We start from the raw sequence: 22,033 nt of genomic DNA on the forward strand, positions 1-22,033 counted from the left end.
GATGCCTTACTTAGCTGCTACAGTAATCACAACCCCCTTTTCCTATTTAATTCATTTCCTTTCCTTTTCTGATGCTTTTCCATTATAATTCCTTTCTTTCTCTACTTCTTTCTTATTCCTCTCCTTGCCTATCATATCTCTTTCATATCCCTCTCTTTACCTATTTTATCTACTAATCCCCTCTTTATATAAATGTTGTTTTTTGAGATTAGAGGAGGTTTTTGGATGACTGTTGATTTCAGCTACTGCCTTTGAGGCGTTCTTCCCCTCTGAGGGCTGTATCTGACTGCGATAAGGTGTTCTGGCTATAACTCATCCAAGGTGGTGACCGTCTCTAAGGGCCCGGGTGATGCTCCGACTATAGCTCGACCCCGACGAGTCATTTATCTTTTTGTAGCCCCCTCTCCCACGCAGTCCAACAGCCGACAACTTGTTGCCCTCCCTCCGACTCACCTTCAGCAAGCCGACATCCCTTCTTTATGTCTGCTTGTAGCTGCTGCCAGAACAGGACAACAAACAAGCTGCTATCAAATCACCTTCGAAACCGACTACAGATCCCTCTACCTCTTCCTTTCTGCAATCCACAGCCCCCACTTCCACTCCTATTGTACCACCAACACTCCACCCCAATTTACTACCCTAATTATACCCCTCCCTTCCCGTCTACCACCCAACAATCTCCTTCTCTCGAGCCCTGATTGTGTCTATGAGTTGTCTTTGTTGTTATTTCTTTTTTTCGTATGTGTCGTTGTAACCCTATCGAAATTTAGCAATAATATTATTCACATTTTATATGTGTCTTGGGCTTTTCCTCCGGTATCAGACGGAGAAGCAGCACCTCACACTCAAGTTGATTGTTGGTGGCTTTAAATTTGAGCTTTAGAGAGGATAAAAAGACAAGACCCTGACAAAAATGACCCTAAAACCAATATTGTCAACTGCCAAGAGACCATCAATGCACATGACCAAAACTTCTTCAAGTTGAAAGACTTCTTCCATTAATTTAATAGTATTTCATGATAAACTATACAACAAAAATAATGAGGATCCGAGCTTTGACAATTTTATAAGAAACAAACTCCAATTTGAATCCACCAAGTTAAAAATGACATTTATAAGTTTCCTCAAATCTTTAGGTTTCTACAAGATCTAAGTGGTTGCAACGATAACGACAATGAAGTGAGATTGACAATATATTTTCAACTTGGGGGAAGTGGTAACTAGAGAAAAGGCAAATTTATCATATTCAAGTAGTCGAGCTTCACCCTTGATAGGGTCTTACTGAAGTAGTACTGAGATATTAATACTGATTTTCTTTCCAACCATCACAGAACTTACCACAACCATGACAATTCTCATGTATAATAATAAATTTTTAGATTCAAAGAATGTCGATAATGAGAGGGGAAAAGATGAAGTCTTCAGGAGCTGAAAACGATTTTTCAAGTTTGTCGGCCTAGTGAACCGTTCAAAATCAGGAGGGCCTTGAAAGTGGTGCATACTCCTCCCTTGAGTGAAAAATAGAATAGTTTATGTTGACATGCTTTTAGTAGGCTTTCAAATTTCTCGGATGTCCTTGTAAGTGGCACTTTTTTGCAGTATTTAGGATAATCCATCGCATCATCTTGAAAAGCAAGCCAATAGCACCTTTACTAAATTTTCTAATGCGAAGTGACTACAAACTCAATACCTTATATGAATCGTTGTTAAAATTTCTTTAACTTCTTGAGACAAGAGGCACCTTAGGTTTATTGCTGAATAATTCTTAAATAAATCTCCTTCTGAGATGAAGTATTGAGCCGATTTAAATTTGAGTTCTGTTTGCATTCTTATCCTCGACATTATACCCTCAGAAAGATTCAACAATAGGTGTGAACGGATGATCATCTTAGTCGGCTACATAATTTTCCTTCTTCAATAATTGGTCAACTGTTTATCAAATGCCGATCTCCAAAGCTAATATAGGATAAAGATTATTAACATGGAGAGTGATTTTGGTAGCTAATTTCTCTCTCAACATGTGATAGATGGTGAAGCCATCAAATTTTCATATCATATTTTAAACTCTCTTCAAGTATAAACCAAGGGTGGCATCTCAAACCTCATCAATCCTCCGTATCTAATTCCCTATGAGGTAAGAATCTAAGCAGTCTTAAACCCTCGAGTCCAACTCCAATAGGAAGATGTTATCTAACAAGCAATGTTTTATACTAAGCTTGGTTAATAGTTAATTTAATGTTTCAAAGAGGACATGAAAACAACGCCTTGTGTACTCTAGGTAAGAGAATTCTTAAGGTGAAGTAAACTTGACAATGAAGTTGATAAGGATTAGGGATTTATTTGTTGTGCATTGAATGACCTCTAGTTCAAACCCACTGAGTTGAATAGACACCATTTCAGAAGTCTATAAATGGCCTCATACTTTTGTTGAATTTGTTGAAGAGCTGTGCAGGTAGAGACTTTGAATCTATGGGATTGGAAATTATCTTTAACTCTATGAGCAATAAAATCTAAAGCATGAGAAAGTTTCTCAATATTGGAACAGTTTATATCGACAACTGATAAAATTTTATTGAAGTATTAGAGAGAAATTTTGTCAGTTCTTTTCTAATACCAGCATTGAGCCAACAACGACAATATTTACTTTAAATAAATAGATCTTCATAGCTACAATACCACATCCCGGTAAGCCCCCGCATCAGGTAGACTTCTGCAAACCAGTTTAAAGAGAGGCATGTTGAATAATTGATTACAGGTAAAAAAGAAAAGTCCCACTGATGACAATAAACAAAGCGTACTTAAAAACTAGGAGCTAGCAGACAAGAATTCTAGCACTACTTCAGGAAAAAATAGCAACTGGTGGAAAATTATGAGTTGCAAACAGCAAAAGGAATTCCAAGACCACTTTATCAAGGAAAAAAAAAGGCTGCAGACGGTTGGAAATTTTAGCGACCGCTTAAGGAAAATAATGAAAATTATAAGCAGTAGAATTTTTTGGACCACTTAGGAAGCCTTCAAATGGTGACAGTTTTGGACACCATTTAAAAAGGCAATAGCCAGTGAAAACACCGCATGAAATTTTTTTTGGTTATTGAACTATATAGAAGTAGTAATGTCTCATTCTTAGAATGGTATAGATTACTAAAATGCATTAGGCAGTACAATGCATATTTTTTCTGCCTTTATAATGATAATGAAATAGCTTTTGCTTACCATTATTTTCTGTAATATCCCATATAACGCTAAATAGTTAACATTTGCCCAAAAGCTTAAAGTCTTATACTTTAATGTATCTACTAGAAATTCAAATAAGAGACTTCAAAAAGAAGACCAGTAATGATCTAATTTAAGTTCCACAGTGCCATCATATCCAAATATGGATATTCAAGAGTCAAACATCCAGCAATGCTATTAGTAATGATGGAGAATTAAAATCCAGTGGTTATACATCTTTTTTAAGCTTGTGCGTTAATAAATGCAGTATCTAAAGAAAGCATCAATCCAAGTAGATCAAAGCAAAAAACTATCAAATTGAAGAAAAATCATACGATCCCTAATAAGAAGAAAAAATAAGGGGGATAAGGGGATACGTTGGGACTGGATAGATCATTTTTCTAACAAGAAGATTTCCTCCATCTGGTATTGCAGGCTCCATGTCTTGTCCTCTATGCCAGTGCAAGAAAGTTAACTTTCCTTGGAAAAAACCTTTCCACACTGAATCATTGAACTGTTTTGCATTCATTTGTCCCAAATGATAATTCTGCATGTAAATTAAAATAAAATTGAGGCAATTTGGTTTTTAGAAATGGAAAGAACTTTGCTATAAAAGATGTAAGGGGGCTGTATCGTAAAAGATCTAAGTAGGATTCAACTTAAATCTTGCCAGTGAAAAAAAAAGGCAATTTTTAATCCAGATATAGTAAATCTAGTTCCTTCTCAATTTCATCTTAGTTTTACCTTAGATCTTAGATTTACTAAAGCCTGCTTTTGGTAGAATTTAGTAAAATCTGGATTTATAGGATTTACTGAAGCTGTTAAAACCTTTACCATACATCCCAATAGATGTGTCCATTTAGGGTAAAACCGTAAAACCAAGGCACAAACATTAAGAAATAGCTTGAAACTGATTACACTGAACCTTCAAAAAAAGTAATAGAAGCAGAGAATTTATTTTTAATTCCAATTAAAAAAAGGAATTGAATAATACTTTCAATTGTGGATTCATCAAATATAACTTTATTGCATACAATAAGCTATGCTTAAAAGTGCCGATTGAACATGGAGCAGAGGCAGCAAATAAAGCACCTTGTTTGAGAGCTAAATATTTAAAATGTGAAGATTCAAAAAGTGAATACAACTAAATGCAATTTAATCTGATGAATAATAAGTAATATATACATATATATATCTATATATATATATATATATATATACATATATAGATATATATATATATATATATACATATATATATATATATATATAATATCTCACTAACCTAACTTGTAGACTACTTATGTAAATGAGTGATGACGGCAGATCTAAATGTGAATTATCTAACCATTTTGAGTTTACTGAGCCTGGGGCTCAACATGTCACACACATACAAATAATCAGAGAGCAAAAGCCTAAAGTCTGGTCAATTTGAAATCATTAACTTTCCATTAAAATAAACCAAGAGCATAGAACTTGACCTTCAATAGAAATAACCAAAGAGTAAAACTTTCATAAGAGTTTATGATATCTGAGCTATAAATCAGTTATAAAAAGAATTAACCGGTATAAAAATTTTATTAGAAATTTATTTTTAAAAAACAAAACTAATGGTCATAATCCGAATAAAATATGCATCTTTATAAAACTTTGTTTTATTTGAACAATTATTGGCGCATAAAATTAAGAATATCATATCTCAGGCTTTGGAGAATCAAAACAAAACAATAGTAAGAATGTGTTGTCTCAAGTTTATTAGAACCTCCTACAAAAAAACCTGATTTAACTCACAATAATTGAATCAAATGAATATGAGTCCCTAACTAATTTCAATTATCACAGATAGCAGGGAGCTCAAAAACAAAAATATGATGAAAAAATAAAAATAAAAATGATGTCCTTTTTTATTAAAATAATATTAATATGATGATGAATACAAAAGTAAAAGGTAACCTAGACAAGTAAGCATATACACGCGTACAAGTGTGAACACACACATGTCCGCACAAATTTTATGATTTTAGAGCTATTGTCACAATTATAAGTGCAATTCATATATGTCTCTAGTGCACTCCACCACCTAACTCTCTCTTATTATATTATTTTCATCCTCCCACACCCTTAAAGTGACCCCGCCCCAACCCTTCTGCTCGCCCACCCTCACACTACAATGTGTTTCCATACCTCACAGCACACGCCATGCATCTTTACTATAAATACATGTATGCTGCATGCAAGGGCACTTCTGAAGTCAAATCGACAGACCTAAGTTCATCTCTGCCCTCATGACAAAAAAAAAAAAAAATACAACCATGTACCCATAGTTTATGCATATCATTTAGGCACCTACTTCCTTAAATCAAATTAGTAACCGCACCACAGGTTGAACTGGGAAGCAGCACTAGCTAAAATGGGGCCTATGGCAAGAAGTTTCTAAAGAAAGAGAAAAACAAAAGTTGGGAAAAGAAGTTGGCGTTGGCATTGGTCATGAAACAAAGGTGAGTAGAGATTGAGCAGCATCCTCTTCCCATCTCCCAAGTAGAATTGGAAAATTTAATGGAAGATCGTCATCAAGGGCAAGGAAGGAGTGGTAATTGGAAGAGAAGCCATAAAGGATCCTTCATCTAAATTTATAGAGGACATTGTAAGTGTATAATTGAATCGGTTGCAAGCTTATTTTTAACCATTATTAAGCTAAAGATATGTGAAATACTTCATCAAGAAATTTATATGATACCATCATATCCCTGATTTCCTTGATAATATTAAGAGTAATTAGAAAAAATGTACTGCTCATAGGTGTTTAAACTGCCCTGGACCATCATCAATTTTGCTATGTTCAAATGTAATTGGCTGCCAAGGATATCTTTCCAACCGTTTGATTAAAGCCCTTCATCTGTCAGACAATTCATAAGGCCATACTCTCAATGCCAATCTAATAGGTAGAGGTTCCAAAGAACAGAAATGAAAGTCCATAATTATGAAGAGCAATTCAACCAACATCAATTATCAATTGTTTAAGCGACAGTTCCAAAGAGGGCAGCTGGGATTAGAATTGGGATGATATACTGGAAAATGAAATTTTGGAATACCTATTAGGATGCATTTGCCCATCCTTTTGTAAGTCAAAATTGTTTATATTGTTAAAGTTTGATCAAATGTCAATTTTAATAAAGTTTCAAATCTCCACCTGATCCTGGCATCATTAATTTTATACAACAACAATAACAACAACAAGTCTTTATCCCACTAAGTGAAGTCGGCTACATGAATCATTTTTCTCCATTGCGTCCTATTGAGTGTCATATTTTCATTTAATTTTAATAAAGTAAGATCATTTTTTTATACAATATGACCAAGTCTTTTTAGGTCCACCTCTGTCTTTCTTAACATAAGTAGAATCTAAAACATCTACTCTCCTAACCGGATCATCAGATGGTCAATGTTTAATCTGACCAAACCATCTAAGACGACTCTCTAATCTTGTCAGTAACTGAAGCTACACCAACCCTATCACAGATATATTTATTTCGCATTGTCTCTAAGTGTCAAGCCACTCATCCACCTAAGCATTCTCATCTCAGCAACACATAACTTTGTTTTATGCTTCTCTCTCTTTGGTCAATATTCTGCGTCATAGAGCATTGCAGCTCACCACCCCATCTTATAAAATTTTCCTTTCAGACTAAGCGATACTTTTCTATCACACAATAGGCCCAATGCATTCATCCACTTCAACCAACTTAAATTCTACTAATAACATCCCCATCTATATCACCATCACTTTGAACAATAGACCCGAGATATCTAAAGCATTCACACCTTTTAATGATTTGATCGCTCATAGCTAAAAACTCTGCCACTAGAGCTACTACTAGCAAAATTACATTCCATTTATTCAGTTTTAGATCTACTCAAACGAAGGCCTTTAGACACCAATGTAGACATCCATAATTCAAGTTTTTTTTTAACTCTTTCTCTAGCTTTAGTTACAAGAAGGATATCATCAGCGAAAAGCATACACCAAGGTACATCCTCCTGTAAATGTCCAGTAAGAATATCCATAACTAAAGCAAAAAGATATGGGCTTAAAGCCGAACCCTGATGTAATCCAACTGAAATAGGAAAATACTTGATGAATCCTCCTATTCGAACACAAGTAACAACTCTAGTAAACATATTTTTAATGAATTGAATATAAGTCATATCAACACATTTTTTCTTTAAAACTCTCCAAAGGTCTTCTCTTGGAACCTTATCTTAAGCTTTTTTTAAATCAATAAAAATTATATATAGATCCTGCTTATGTATAAATACTCTTTATTCTCTCTGTACCTCTCTATCAAACCTCTCAATAAAGGTATAGCTTCCAAAGTAGACCTGCCCAGCATAAATCTCAATTGATTATGAGAAATTTTTGTAATACGTCTTAACCTATGTTCAATTACCCTCTCCCAAATTTTAAAGCATGACACATCAATTTAATTCCATCATAATTTGCTCACTCTTGTGCATCTCCTTTATTCTTAAAAATGCGGATCAAAATATTTTTTTCCACTCCTCAGACATCTTTTTAGTTTTAGAAATAAGATAAAAGAGTTTAATAAGCCAAGAAACTCTCAAATATCCTAAATATTTACACACTTCAATTGAAATATCATCAGATCCAATTGATTTTCAACCCTTGGTTTTCTTTAAAGCCTCCTCCACTTCTTTTTTACTATTACAAAGATAAAAATAAAACATTTTATTATTATTAACGAGATTAAGATCACTAAGATTGATCGTGTTTTAAGAAACTTCATTGAAAAGTTTATCAAAATAGTTCACTCATCTATGTTGAATATCTTCTTCTAAGAAAAACATTTTTTTTTACTTTCATTTTTAATATACTTTGCTTGAGTTAAATCTTCACTTTTTTTCTCTTTATTTGGCTAGTTTATACATATATTTTTGACCTCCTTTAGTATCTAATATATTATAAAAATCATAAGAAACATAATTTTTAGTGTCACAAATTGTTCTTTTAGACTCCCTACAAGTCACCTTATTTTTTCTCAATTTTCTAAGCTTTCATATTTAAATCAATTTTTATAACACAACTTATTATATTTAATCTTTTGTTGCACAACATTATTCCACTACCAACTATTTTTATTTCTACAAATTTTTCCTTTTGATTCTCCAAGTACATCTTTTGCCACTTTTTTAATAGTATTTGCTACTTTATGAACATCTCAATCTTGAAATCTTGAAGTTTACTCATAAGATTAATTTTGTTATTATCTTTTAGATGCCTCCATTTAATTCTATAAAATTGATTCTCATTATTCTTTATTATACAACTATTCATCTAATTGATGTTAAGTACTTAAATTATGACTTTGAACGACCTTACAATCTTTATATTCTCGACGATTTCTTCTTCTCATAAGAAAATAATTAATTTATGTTTTATTAAATCCATTCTTATAAATAATAATATGTTCATTTTTTTTCTTAAATAAAATATAAACAAAAATAAAATCATATGTTAAAGCAAAATTTAATATGGCTCTACATTCTTCATTAATTACTCTAAAACCGAGTCACCATGAAAATTTTTAAAATCTTCTACCACTTTACCAACATGTCCAATTAAATCTCCTCCAATAAAAACTCTTAGTTCAAGTGGTATTATTTATATTAATTCTTATAAGACATTCCAAAATTTTTTTTAGAATCAATATCTAATCCTGCTTGAACAGCATAACCACTTATAACATTAAAAAATTTAGAATCAACAATAATCTTAAGGGTTATAATTCTATCTCCAAATCTATTAATTTTTACAACTTTATTTTCAAACTCTTATCTATAATTACACCTACACCATTTTTAGTGTGACTCCTACCTAAATACCAAAGTTTAAAACCTAAGTTATCAATCTTCTCAGCATTTTCTCTAACACATTTATTTTATTGAATACATAAGATATTTATCTTCCTATGAACCATAATATTAACTAATTCTATTAATTGACCTGTGAGAGTACCTATATTCCAAGATTCTATCTTAATATTGATATTATAGGCTAATTTTTATACTCACATCTGTAATGTGGAAACTCTTGTTTATTTCACACTACACCCATGCGCGGTGCATCGACCCTTGCACATTTTTCATTGTATTCAGACCATACAACAAGTCACTTCTAGGGGAAACCTTAGCATTTGCAGAAGGATCTAAATGATACATGTCATAATTTTTCGACAAATTTTATGCTAGTTGTTGACTACCTTAACGCAATCCTCCACTTTTCACAACCAGGACTTGGGACCCAGCAAAGACAATATTACATCATAAATTTGCCATAGAATTTTAAAATTAGTTTAGAAGCGTCAAGAAAAAAAATATCAAGACCTCCAGAAGATCCTCAAGGCCATCTAGATCAGATGATGGAGTTGATCAAGTTAAACCTCCAAAAATAACCTAAGTGGACAACACTATCCAATGATATTCAAATTTAATTTGCTAAAAGGAGGTATGATTGTAGAGCTTTGCATCAAAATAGCAACCCATCTTATCCACCTCAATTGGCCAGCAACATTGAAGAGGAATTCAAGAATATGTTTTTCATGCTTTAGGAGTCCCAATATTCATGTTCATTGGCTGGTTTCTAGCATAACTATTTTGTTGAGTTAGGTTCTATTTCTACCAGTTTGAATTTCAAATTGTTTTATAGACTTTTCTCTTAAATCCCTATGCAAGGAAACCCAATGTAATTACTTTGAGGCTAACAAACATTTAATAAAGCTAAATACCTGATCCCCTAATTTTAAAAAAAAACAAAAAAAAACCTTGATCCCAAAACCTATCCCCCTTAACCACTCGCCATCTCTCCAAGCACTGAAACTAAGCTTACCTCCTATTTCTTTTACTGTCATCTGCCAGAAAAAATATTACGTTCGGACTCTGGATGCAAAGCTACGTTCGCAAAGCTATGTCCCGACTCCAGACACAAATAGGCCACATGTTTAACCCGATCCCACCGCTTATAAAAATAAAAAAAAACGCTCATTTCACGATCTTCGCAAGGTCTGTTTATCTTCCTCGCAACGTTACGTCAAACCCAAGCACTCGCCAACATTTTTTAAGTTGAGCATTGCGTCGTTCGGACACTTGATATTCAAAGTTTTGGTTTTATTTTCTTCTTGCTAACACACAACCATAAAAGGTCGCAAGAGAATTGAAGAAGCTAGCGGTCATCTAAAGTCCTCGAGGTATTATACTACATTGTTTATTATAGATTACATGGTAACTTTTTTCATTTTACTTTGGAATGCAATAACACTTACATATCACGAAATAACACCGAAACGTGATTTCATTGTTATTTTGTTGCTTTTGATGTGTTATTTGTGTGCAAATAATAATAATACATCAATAACACCGCAATAATACCTTAGTAACATCTCAATGACACCACCAACAACAGCATAGTGGTGTGATTGTGGCTCTAACTTGGTTTTAATGTGGTGATATTATTGTGTTATTGTGATGTTATTAATGTGTTATGTGTTATTGTAGTGTTACTTGTGTTATTACTTTAACAACACCACAATAGAATAAATAATACATCAAAAATACTCAATAACACAGGAATAACACCTCAATACAGTTGTGTGGTTGTGTTTATTGCAGCTCTAACTTAGTGTTATTGAGGTATTATTATAGTGTTATTGTTGTGTTATGATGGTGTTATTAATGTATTATTGCGGTGTTACTTGTGTTATGACCTTAATAACACCGCAATAGCATAAATAATACATCAATAACACAATAATAACACTACAATAACACCTCAATACAGCTGAGTAGTGGTGTTATTGTGGTGTTATTACATTAATAGCACCTCAATAAAAACCCGATATAGCTGCATGGTGGTGTTATTGAAGTAATATTACGTTATTACCTTAATAGCATCGTAATAACACTGCAATAACACCACAATAAGACTTTAATAATACCATAAAACAGCTCTGTATTGGTGTTATTATTGTATTATGTTGGTGTTATTGTTGTGTTATTCTAGTGTTATTCTTGTGTTATCTGTGTTATCATCTCAAAAACACATCGATAATACTGCAATAACATCTAACCTTAATAAAATTGCATAGTGGTATTATTTGGACCTTATTTTGGTATTATTGTGGTGTTATTTAGGTATTTTACCGGTTGTACATGTGTTATTCATGTTATCAATGTAGTAATACCATAATAACACCATAAGAACCTTTGAATAAAACTTGAATAACATTTAATGATGTGAAGAATGTTGTCTATAAAATAATGCCCCCTTTTTACTTCTATTGTAGGTTTATAAATGCAAGAACTTTCAATTGTAGATGTCGTCCTTCCGCAGTAAAGGGTTCACTTGATATTATTATACATAATGTCTCCGAGGTGGCCATGAAGTTGTTGAAATAAATGAATGTGATCCAATTTTTTTATATGCTTTTGTATCCCCAAGATAATGTATTGACCCTATATATCTTGAAATTTTAGAATCATGAACGAAGAGTGTTCATAATAGATAGGAAGGAGGTAAAACTCTATCCTGACCATGTTGCTTTGTTATTAGGTATGCCCAATAGAGGAGAAGCACATAGTTGGAAAAACTTCATCGTCTGGTTTAGATGCTAGAAAAATAAAAGAAGAGTTGACTAAATTTTCAGGAGAAGTCTTCCATTTCTTTTGAGTAACTATTTTTGAAGCTCTTACTAATAAATTTATTTTTTTTCTCAAGTAATTTTATTGTGCCCGCAGGGTTTCATTCATTTGGGGAGAATTTACAGTCCTCTTTTAGTTGGTCTTCTGTTATTTGTAATTTTCTGATTGATCAATTGAACATTTTCGTTATCAAAATAAAACGGAATCAGTCACTTTGATACATCAATGGTTTTATTTTTCTTTTAATGGTAAGTACATATTGTAAACGTTAAATTTTTTTTCTTGAGACTTTATTTTTAATTTTTTTCCTTCTGACAAGTCTGTTTATGATGTCTCATCCTTAGCTTTGGTTTTATGAGCATACGTCTATGTTTACTCTTGTTGCATCTGATGCTAGACCTCGCATGCTGAGGTGACTAACAATTTATGGGTAGACAGAACCACAGATTCATGAAATCTTTAAGAGGTTTGATCATGTATATATAAGTCATTTATTGCATTAAAAGATTTTTTAAATTTATAGATTTTTTTACTAAATTTATTTTGGACATTTTGATTTTCATTGTAGGTTAATGACACTTTTTTAAAGTTGAAAGAATATGAGCTTCAATTGCTCTTCAATTCAGACCACCCAATTCTGCTAGGCCACTCCTACGCCATGAAACTCCGGCTAGACCACCTTCACCCAAATCCTATGGCGTGGGTCCAATTGTTTCAAGCGATATCACACCAGAAGCAACATATACAAAGGGAAATAATGAATTTGAAGTAATAATCGAGCTACTTAAAGCTAGGGAAAAAATCAGTATAAATATACAAGAATCAATGAGTACCATGAATAAACAGTTGTCTAATGTAGAAGACACATTGTCTAACCTAATAGTTATAGTTCAGAGATTAGAAGAGATTAAAGCTGATAAAGAAGTTGAGAGAAAGACAACAGGAACAGTCCAATCCTCTCTCCAAAGGGATGAGTCCAGCAACAATAGAATGAAGAGGAAATTGGATTCCCCTGAATTACAATACCTGCTAAAGAGAAGAAAGAGAATAACTGATTTTGTTAAGCAACATCCTGTACAAGATGATATGGATATTGAAGAGAGATAATAAGAATTTATTTGTATATATAAAAGATTCAGAAGAGCTTGAAGCCCAAAATAACCCAGAAATAATAAAATATGCACAAGAAAATGTTGTAATTGGGGATGAGACAATACAAGAAGATCTCGATGAAGTAGAGCAGTAAAGAATGTTATTGAGTCTCTGACCCATATGGTAAATAGCTCATTTTATTATGTACCCTATCATTTAACTTGATACTATATTTAATAATTATTGCTCTTTTGTAGACTTATATTGCGACGTTTGTTGTAGATACTGAAGCCCAAGAGGGCCAAGAAACAATAAAAGATGCACAAGATAATGTTCTAATTGGGGATGAGACAATATAAGAAGATCCCGACGAAATCGAACAAGAAATAAAGGATGTTCTCGAGTCTCTGGCCCATACGGTAAATAGTTCATTCTAGTGTATACCCTATCATTTAACTTGATATTATATTTAATAATTATTATTCGTTTGTAGACTCGTCTTGCGACGTCTGTTGTAGATACTGAAGCTCAAGATGGCCAAGAAACAATAAAAGATGCACAAGACGGCGTTATAACTGAGGATGAGACAACACAAGAAGATCCTGACGAAGTCGAACGAGCCGTAAAGGATGTTCTTGACTCTCTGGCCCATATGATAAATAGTTCATTCTATTGTGTATCCTATCATTTAACTTGATATTATATTTAATAACTATTGTTCTTTTATAGACTCGTGTTGCGACGTCTGTTGCAGATACTGAAGCCCAAGAGGGCCAACAATCTGAAATAAATGTAAACATTGCATTGATTTAAGATCAACAAATAATGGAGTCAGATGTACAATATATTGACTTAGAAGAATCATTAGAAAAAACTCCTGATAAAGTTGAGCAAAAGAGAATATATTCGTGAAACTATTGCAATAACAATATCAAATTTTGGAAGCCCTATAGAATACATCAAGAGCCAGAGCCGCAGCTCCCATGCAGACAACTATGTTATAGTGGTACTAAAAATTTGTTCTTTCTAGTGTGAACCATATCTTAGATTTTCATATTGTAGTTTATAAGTATTGTTTTCTTTTGCAGTCTCGTCCTGCGGCGCCTGTTATTGATTTTCTTGGTAGATCATTGGTACCAATTGAGATACAGGATGTAATCGATGACTGCATTGCCAGATACAATGGAAAGTAAGTAAATGTTCACAACAGTTTTAATGTTATGCAGTAGTATTATATTCATATATCACAAGCTTTTTTTGTTAACGAGGTGGATATGATATTAGCGTTAACAAGAGTTCTGGGATTGTAATAGACCGAGCGAGCCTGGAGGATGATTTACTGAACAGGTGGTTTGCAAACGAGCATATAGATGTTTTTGCTACCATATTGCATGAAAGAACGACCCGGTCACCTGAGTTATACAGGTCAAGCATATATGTAACGTCGCAATATTGAGTAATTACACAAGTTTAATGTATTTATATAAATTTAACTCATATCCTCCTTGTACACTCAATCCAAATTATCATTTTATGTATATGCATATAAGATTTAATAGGATAGCCTTTTTGCAACATATCAAAAAAAAAACTGTTAAAAATATTGAAATCATATTATTTTCTATCATTGATAATCAACATTGGATTTTGTTGGTAGGAAAGTTGAAAGTGAGAAAATAGAGATTATACGACTTTGCCCAACAAAGTGCATTGGGACGTTGGTCACGATGTTGTAAGTATAATTAACACAATTATTATTATCTTTGCACAATTGGAGTTAATACCGTTAATAACACACCAATACCACACAAATAACACATCCAAAAATAATAATGTCACAATCAAACAATGTCACATCAATACCACAGCAATAACACACTAACAACAGCAATATCACAACCAAGCAATGTCATATCAATACGACAACAACACACCAATAACACACAAACAACAGCAATAACACATCCAAGCAATGTCACATAAATAACACACAATTAACACTTCAATAACACACCAATAACACTCCAGTACCACAATCAAGAAATGCCACAACCTAGCAATGTCACATCAATAACACTCCAATACAACACCAATAACACACCAACAGCAGCAATACCACAAAACTAAGCAATAACACACCAATACCACGCCAATAATATACTAATAACACACCAACAACAGCAATACTACAACCAAGCAATGTCACACCAATAACACACCAATAACAAACCAACAACAGCAATACCACAACCAAGTAAAGCCACATCAATAACACATCAATACCACACTAATAACACTCTAATACCGCACCAATAACACTCCAATATCACACCAATAACAATCTAATACTACAACCAAGCAATATCACAACCAAACAATGTCACATCAATAAAACTCTAATATAACACCAATAACACACCAACAACAACAATACCACAACCAAACAATAACACACTAATAACACCAATAATACACCAATACCACGCTAATATCACACTAATAACACACCAACAACAACAATATCACAACCAAGCAATGTCACATCAATAACACTCCAATATCACACCAATAACCCTCCAATATCACACCAATAGCACACCAACAACAGTGATACCACAACCAAGCAATGTCACATCAATAACACAAATATCACACCAATATCACTTCATCAACAACAATACCACAACCAAGCAATGTCTTCATCAATATCACAGTAATAACACACAAATAACACACCAATAATACAACAATAACACACCAATATCAGAATCAAGCAATGACATAATAATATTACAACAAAACCACAACAATAACACAATACCACAAAAATAACACCAACAACAGCAATATCATATCAATACCACAACAAAACATTAAGTCATTGATAACACATCAATAAGACACCAATAACATATCAATAACAGAACAATAACAAAATACCACAAAAATAACATAATATCACACCAATAACACTGCAACAATGCACCCAAAACACAATAATAATACAACACTTGCAATAACACAACAATCTTAGCAATAAATCAAGAATAACACATCAATAAACTTTGCACGTCAAACTATTTGTAAAAGATGTTCATGCATTCAGAGGCAAACCAAATAAATGACCACTAACATTTGCTAAGGGTGTACCTACACAAAATAATAGGTTTGATTGTGGCATGTTCGTTTGCAAGTATATGGAAATATTAGTACAGACTCAAGAGATCGATTGGAGTGAGAATCTAAACTAGTAGGCAGATATGGAAAGATTTAGAGTTGAATTTGTCTATGCCATTTGTATCTAGTCTAGGCCTCAATAATAAACAATTTTTTTGTCCCTTGTATCATTAAAATAACTAATTCAATAATTGTAGATATTGCTATAAACACTAATACTATTCTTTTAGACATTTCTCTCATAATGCTATTTATCTAAGTCAATTTATCAATCTTTCAGCATGTGACATATTTTATGTTTGTTGAGTAAATACAACGCAAGTTGTACAGGTTTTTAGCATATACATTTTTTGTTTGTTAATTTAATAAAAAATTTGATTTTTTAGAAACTATATTTTATAATGCTGATTATAACATAAATAACAATATGAAAATACAAATAACACGAGAGAATATTTCTATAACACCGCAGTATAACACCGAGAATGTTCTCATAACACCGCGGTGAGTCCATAACACCGCGGAATGACACGGGGGAATATTCCCATAACACCGCGGTATAACACGCGGGAATATTTCCCTAACACCGCGGTATAACACCGAGAATATTCCCATAACACCCTGATCAGTCCATAACTTGCGGAATAACACCGCTAAATATTCTCATAATACCGCTTTTTACCCAAATAACACGACGAAAAATAAAATAATCCCGATTAAATCACGTATAAACCCAGGAATACTCGAATAAAACCACAAATAACACCAATAACACCAACATAACAAATCAGTAACACCAAAATAACACTTCACAATAGAGAAGTTATTGAGATTTTGATTTTAGAATTTTGTGGTAATATCGAGTTATAACTGAGCTATTATTCTGGTATTTGTTATGTTATTGTTGTGTTATTATGGTGTTATTGTGGTGTTATTAAATTGTTATTCAGGTGTTATTATGGTTGTATTGAGGATGTGAAATTGAACTATTATAGAAGTGTTTTGAAGTGTTATTGTGTTGTTATTCAGGTGTTAATGTGTTGGTATTGAGGTATAATTGTTGTATTATTGAGGTAATATTATTATAATATTGAAGTAGTATTATTGTGTTATTGTGGTGTTATTGTGTTATTGTGGTTTCATTGAAGTGTTATTCAGGTGTTATTGTGTCAAATTTACAGTGATTCTTCATAAAAAGTTCAAGTAAATTGTTTATACACTTTGAGCTAGTAGTAGTTGTGTCTGCACTTAAAAAGAATCAAATAAATATACTAATCAACCAATTATTAAATCAAATAAATCATGCAATTATTGAATAAAATTGGTGCTTTAAGAGAATCATCCAATTATTGAATCAAATGAATATATTAATCAATCATATGAACATGTTAAAATTGTCAATGAACCACATTAACTCGTTAATATTACATTTAGAGCTCGCTTATTGAATTCATCAATAGTCTGGTATATGTTTTTGTTGGTTGAGATGCATCATATTCCTGTCACATTGGAGAAATTAAAAATACAAGTTTATAAAAAAAATTTAAATTAAAAACTGCGTAATGCTATTGAATTTTAGTTATATACATGGCTGAGACAATCTGACATTTCAAACAAATTTACCTCGTAAGGAATACCAGGTTCTCGGCATGTTGATGCTTTTTGATCTTTTTCTATAAGCAATGGTTAAGGTTAGAGAAAGAATAATGCATAGATTAAAGCATTTTAGATTGTAGAAATATATAGTTTTTGCTTTCTTATTTTTCTCATAATACCCTTTTAACGTAGATGTAAAAAATTTACTCGGCCTCATCTTTGCCGGGTCATTCAAATTGCATTGGGTATTTGGTGTTTTTCTCTTTGTTTTTTCTTTGCTTGAAATGGTTTTCCAGCTAATGCGTCATCAACATTTCTAGAGAGATTTTTGAATGTTTCCCAAAGCATCAGCTCGGTTATTTCATTTCTTTGTGCTTTTTTAATGATATGGTACGCAAACTTGTGAGGTGTGAGCGAAATAGTAGGCCACTTGAAGAACCGTTGGTCATTTGGGACTTCTTCAGATATTCGTAGCCAAACATGTTATAAATGTCACTTTTAGAGCGAACAGACCATCGCAATAAGAAATATTTGTCGGGAATCAACTTTATTTTAGCCACAATAAGAACATATAGAAAGTGAGAACACAATAATCACATCATTTCAAACTTTTTGTAATTTCAAGTGACCTTAGAATTAACTGTCAAGTTTCATAATCCAGGACTTGTTTATCCCTTGATTATCCAAATTCTTTACATAATATTCTGAGTCACTCTCTGTGGAGAATTCAAAGGTAAGTCCACATAGCCCATCCAATAGCTCTAGCTAGAACATTGAGCAAAGCTTCCTCGAAAAAAATGAAGCAGCTTGCCTCAAGACTGGTTTGGCTTTAACCATAAGCATAAAGACAGATTGATCACGTTTGAAATCTTTATCCTTCTCATTTTGGCGTCGTGATTTCATTATATTTTTAAGAATAACAAAACAATCAGCAAGAAAGCTAGTAGGTTTGGAAACACTGTGACAGTTATTATTTGCGGACTCACTTCTTTGTGTTGATAATATTCTCATTCAAAATATTTCTTTATTGAAGATTGTCGACTATTTATGTATGATATTGTACATGTCATCTAACCACACGTTGCTGTGTAGGTTCTCCTTCTCAATCATTGTAGACCAACTTTCTTCAAACTCGGAATCGCACTTGCTCATGCATTTATAAAACAGATCACTCGCACTCTTGATACACATACCACAATGCACTTTTGAAGGAAATTTCTTGTATATATCATTGACATAACCTGCGTCGTGTCTGTGGGAGACAATCTTCAATGACTCTTGTCATTGTTTGATCTTAACCAGTGAAAATTGTGGTTGGATGATTGTCGTCTATTATTCGAATAAATGCATTGAAAAAACAAATGAAATAATAAATTGTCTACTCAGACAAAAAACCAACTTCAAAGAGGACATTTTGTCAATGATGGTTAACCCCCACAAAAGAAGCGCAACATAAATTATACTTATTTAATTTATAGTTTGTATAAAAAATTATTACATCCCAAAACAATCATAATCAAGTCTGGACAACCCGTTACTCCAACAAAAGCTTGTGAGTCTAACACACTTATCGGTTTGGAACTCTTAGGCAAACATGATATCCTCAGCTTGTCTTTTTATGGATAATTGTATTAGAGAATTAACATCTCATTGTCCTATTCTTTCACTTCTTTCTCTTTGAATAAAATTGAATGCATTTCTCTACGTGCATTCTAGGTTCTCCACACCCACAACTTTTGTAACCATAAATTTATATACATTCGTTGTTCTAATCTCTGATCCTGTCATTGATCTCAGTAAATCTGGATTTAACTCGCTTATCTTTCTGTTGGAACGCAAATGTTTATCACTACTTTCGGCCAAATAGTGGTTATGACTTTTAATGAATTTCTTCAGTGTCCAATTGCATTCAACATCGACAGCATATCGAACCATGGCTTGACAACCAGTTCTCGTGTCTGTTTTTTTGAACTTCGTTGTATTGATGAAGTTTGACTCCTTGTGGTCAGCTTTTCCACAAATGAAATCTTTGGTCTTAATCATCTTAAAGTTCGGTCAATAGCTGTTATGGTCATTTCTAACAGTGAATCCTATATGGTGTACATAGACACAGTAGCTTTCTTATGCTTCTTGATAATTGTGGACAGCGGTACAATTGTGGACAGCGGTACAAAGAAATTTCTCTGCGATTGGATCATTGCACTAATTTTCAAACTGCAAATTTACAAAACAATTTAACAATGGTCAGATATAGAGAAACATCAAAATAACACCAAAGAATAACACACTAACTTCACAATAACACCACACTAACATCATACTAAACACAATAACACCGCAGTAACACAACAATAACCACAACACAATAACACGATAATAATAACACACTACCACCACAATAACACCACAATAATACAACACCACAATAACATCATAATAACACCACAATAACATCACAATAACACCGCAATTACACCACACTAATATCAACACCACAATAATACTACAATACAAAAAACTAAACAATAACACATAACAAACTAGAATAACATTGCCAAAAGAACAAAACACCATAATAACACCCGAATAACACTAACAAAATAGTAGAATAACAGAATAGCACCATAATAAACAGGCATAACACCCGAGCAATCCTAAACCCTAAACAAAAATAACAATTCTAAACACCACTATAACACCAAAATAACACTAAAATAACTAAAAACTAAAACACCTAACAAAAACCAACTAACACCAGCATAACACGAAATTAATAAAAAAACTTGCACCAAAATTAAACTAAACTAAACTCACCTCATTGAAACTCGTTGGCATTATTTTCAGAGTCAATCACCAATGATTCTTCGTCGCGAGAGAAATCCATCGCGCCTGCTAGGAACCCTAGCTACCTGAGTAACCAAAGGCGAGAAGAAAACCTAACATGAAAAAATGTGCATTTGCGGACTGGCGGGAAAAGAAAATGCTAAAAATCACTTTTATGTGTGATTCGCTTTCGACAAAAAGATATTTTTTGGCTTTTTAGGTGTTGGATGCAGGCCGGTTGCGCGACAAAAAGCATTTTTTTTAATTTTGTCGGCGGTGGGGCCGAAGAGTCAAGTTGGGTCACGCGCGAAATGAGTGTTTTTTTTTTTTATTTTGTAGGCGGTGGGACCGGGTTAAACACGTGACTTAATTTCATTGGACTCCAGACGTAGCTTTACGTCTGGAGTCCCGATGTAATATTTTTCCCTTTTTCAGACACTCCTCGAGTGTCCAAATTGACATCTTTATTGTTGATGTCGACGATATTGTACTCATTGTGGACTATCTACCAGCATTGGATTCTCTGAAAGACATTCTAACTACTTCCTTTGAAATAAAGGATTTGGAATCTCTCTAACACTTCTTAGGCATGAAAGTTGTTCAATCATCTCAAGGCATTTGCGTGTCTCAGTGCAAATATGTGATTGACCTATTGATAGAGAACATCATGCTTTTGTGCAAACCGGTGGCAGTCATGATGGATCCCAATAAAAAAAATACTTGATGTTGTAAACAAGACAAAATCAGTGTCTTGTGGGGAAACTCATCTATCTCGCTCATACACACCCCGACATATGTCACGTGATTGATATAATAAATCAATTTATGCATGACCCCTATGAGCATCATCTCTAAGCTGTCCACTGGATTATCTACTATTTAAAAGGCACAGCTCAGGTTTGTTTTTCTCGCGCCACTTCTCGTTTTATTGCAGTATACACAGACACTGATTAGGCTGAGTCCGTCCATGAACGACGATCTACCTCGGGGTACTGATCATTTGTGTAGAAAAATTTTTTCACGTGGAAAAACAAAAAAATTGTCGGTGATTGCTCGGAGCAACGCTGAAGCAAAATTTTGGTTCGTGTCATTGATAATATGTGAAACTCTCTTGTTACACATCATGCACCGCGAACTACATATGTCGGTCTCCATCTCTTTATAATTATTATGTGATAACAAGACCATCCTTGGCATTGCTCGCAATCCAGTGCAGCATAATCTCACCAAACATATTGCGATTAACCGACACTTCATTAAGGAAAAACTCGATTACAGGAAGATTTGTGTTTCTTTTGTGTCATTCGATGGCCAACTCGCAGACATCCTTACAAAGATCTTCCTTGGTCATTGTTCTATAAGTTTAAATCCAAGTTGAACATGACTAACATCTATGTTTTAACTTGAGGGGGAGTAATAG

The 22,033-nt window shown here is 33.2% G+C and overlaps 1 protein-coding gene across 1 annotated transcript in view; it reads right to left on the reverse strand.

The window, feature by feature from the left end:
* LOC110033838 (mitochondrial inner membrane protease subunit 1-like) overlaps positions 1-22,033 on the reverse strand; it is a 50,323-nt gene that overhangs the window by 18,206 nt on the left and 10,084 nt on the right. Inside the window, exon 2 of the mRNA XM_020737955.1 lies at positions 3,591-3,760. Within this exon, the coding sequence (XP_020593614.1) occupies positions 3,591-3,760 (170 nt within the window). The remainder of the gene's footprint in view (positions 1-3,590; positions 3,761-22,033) is intronic.

This window comes from Phalaenopsis equestris, unplaced genomic scaffold (assembly GCF_001263595.1).
Source record: "Phalaenopsis equestris unplaced genomic scaffold, ASM126359v1 Scaffold001304, whole genome shotgun sequence".
NCBI lineage: Eukaryota > Viridiplantae > Streptophyta > Magnoliopsida > Asparagales > Orchidaceae > Phalaenopsis > Phalaenopsis equestris.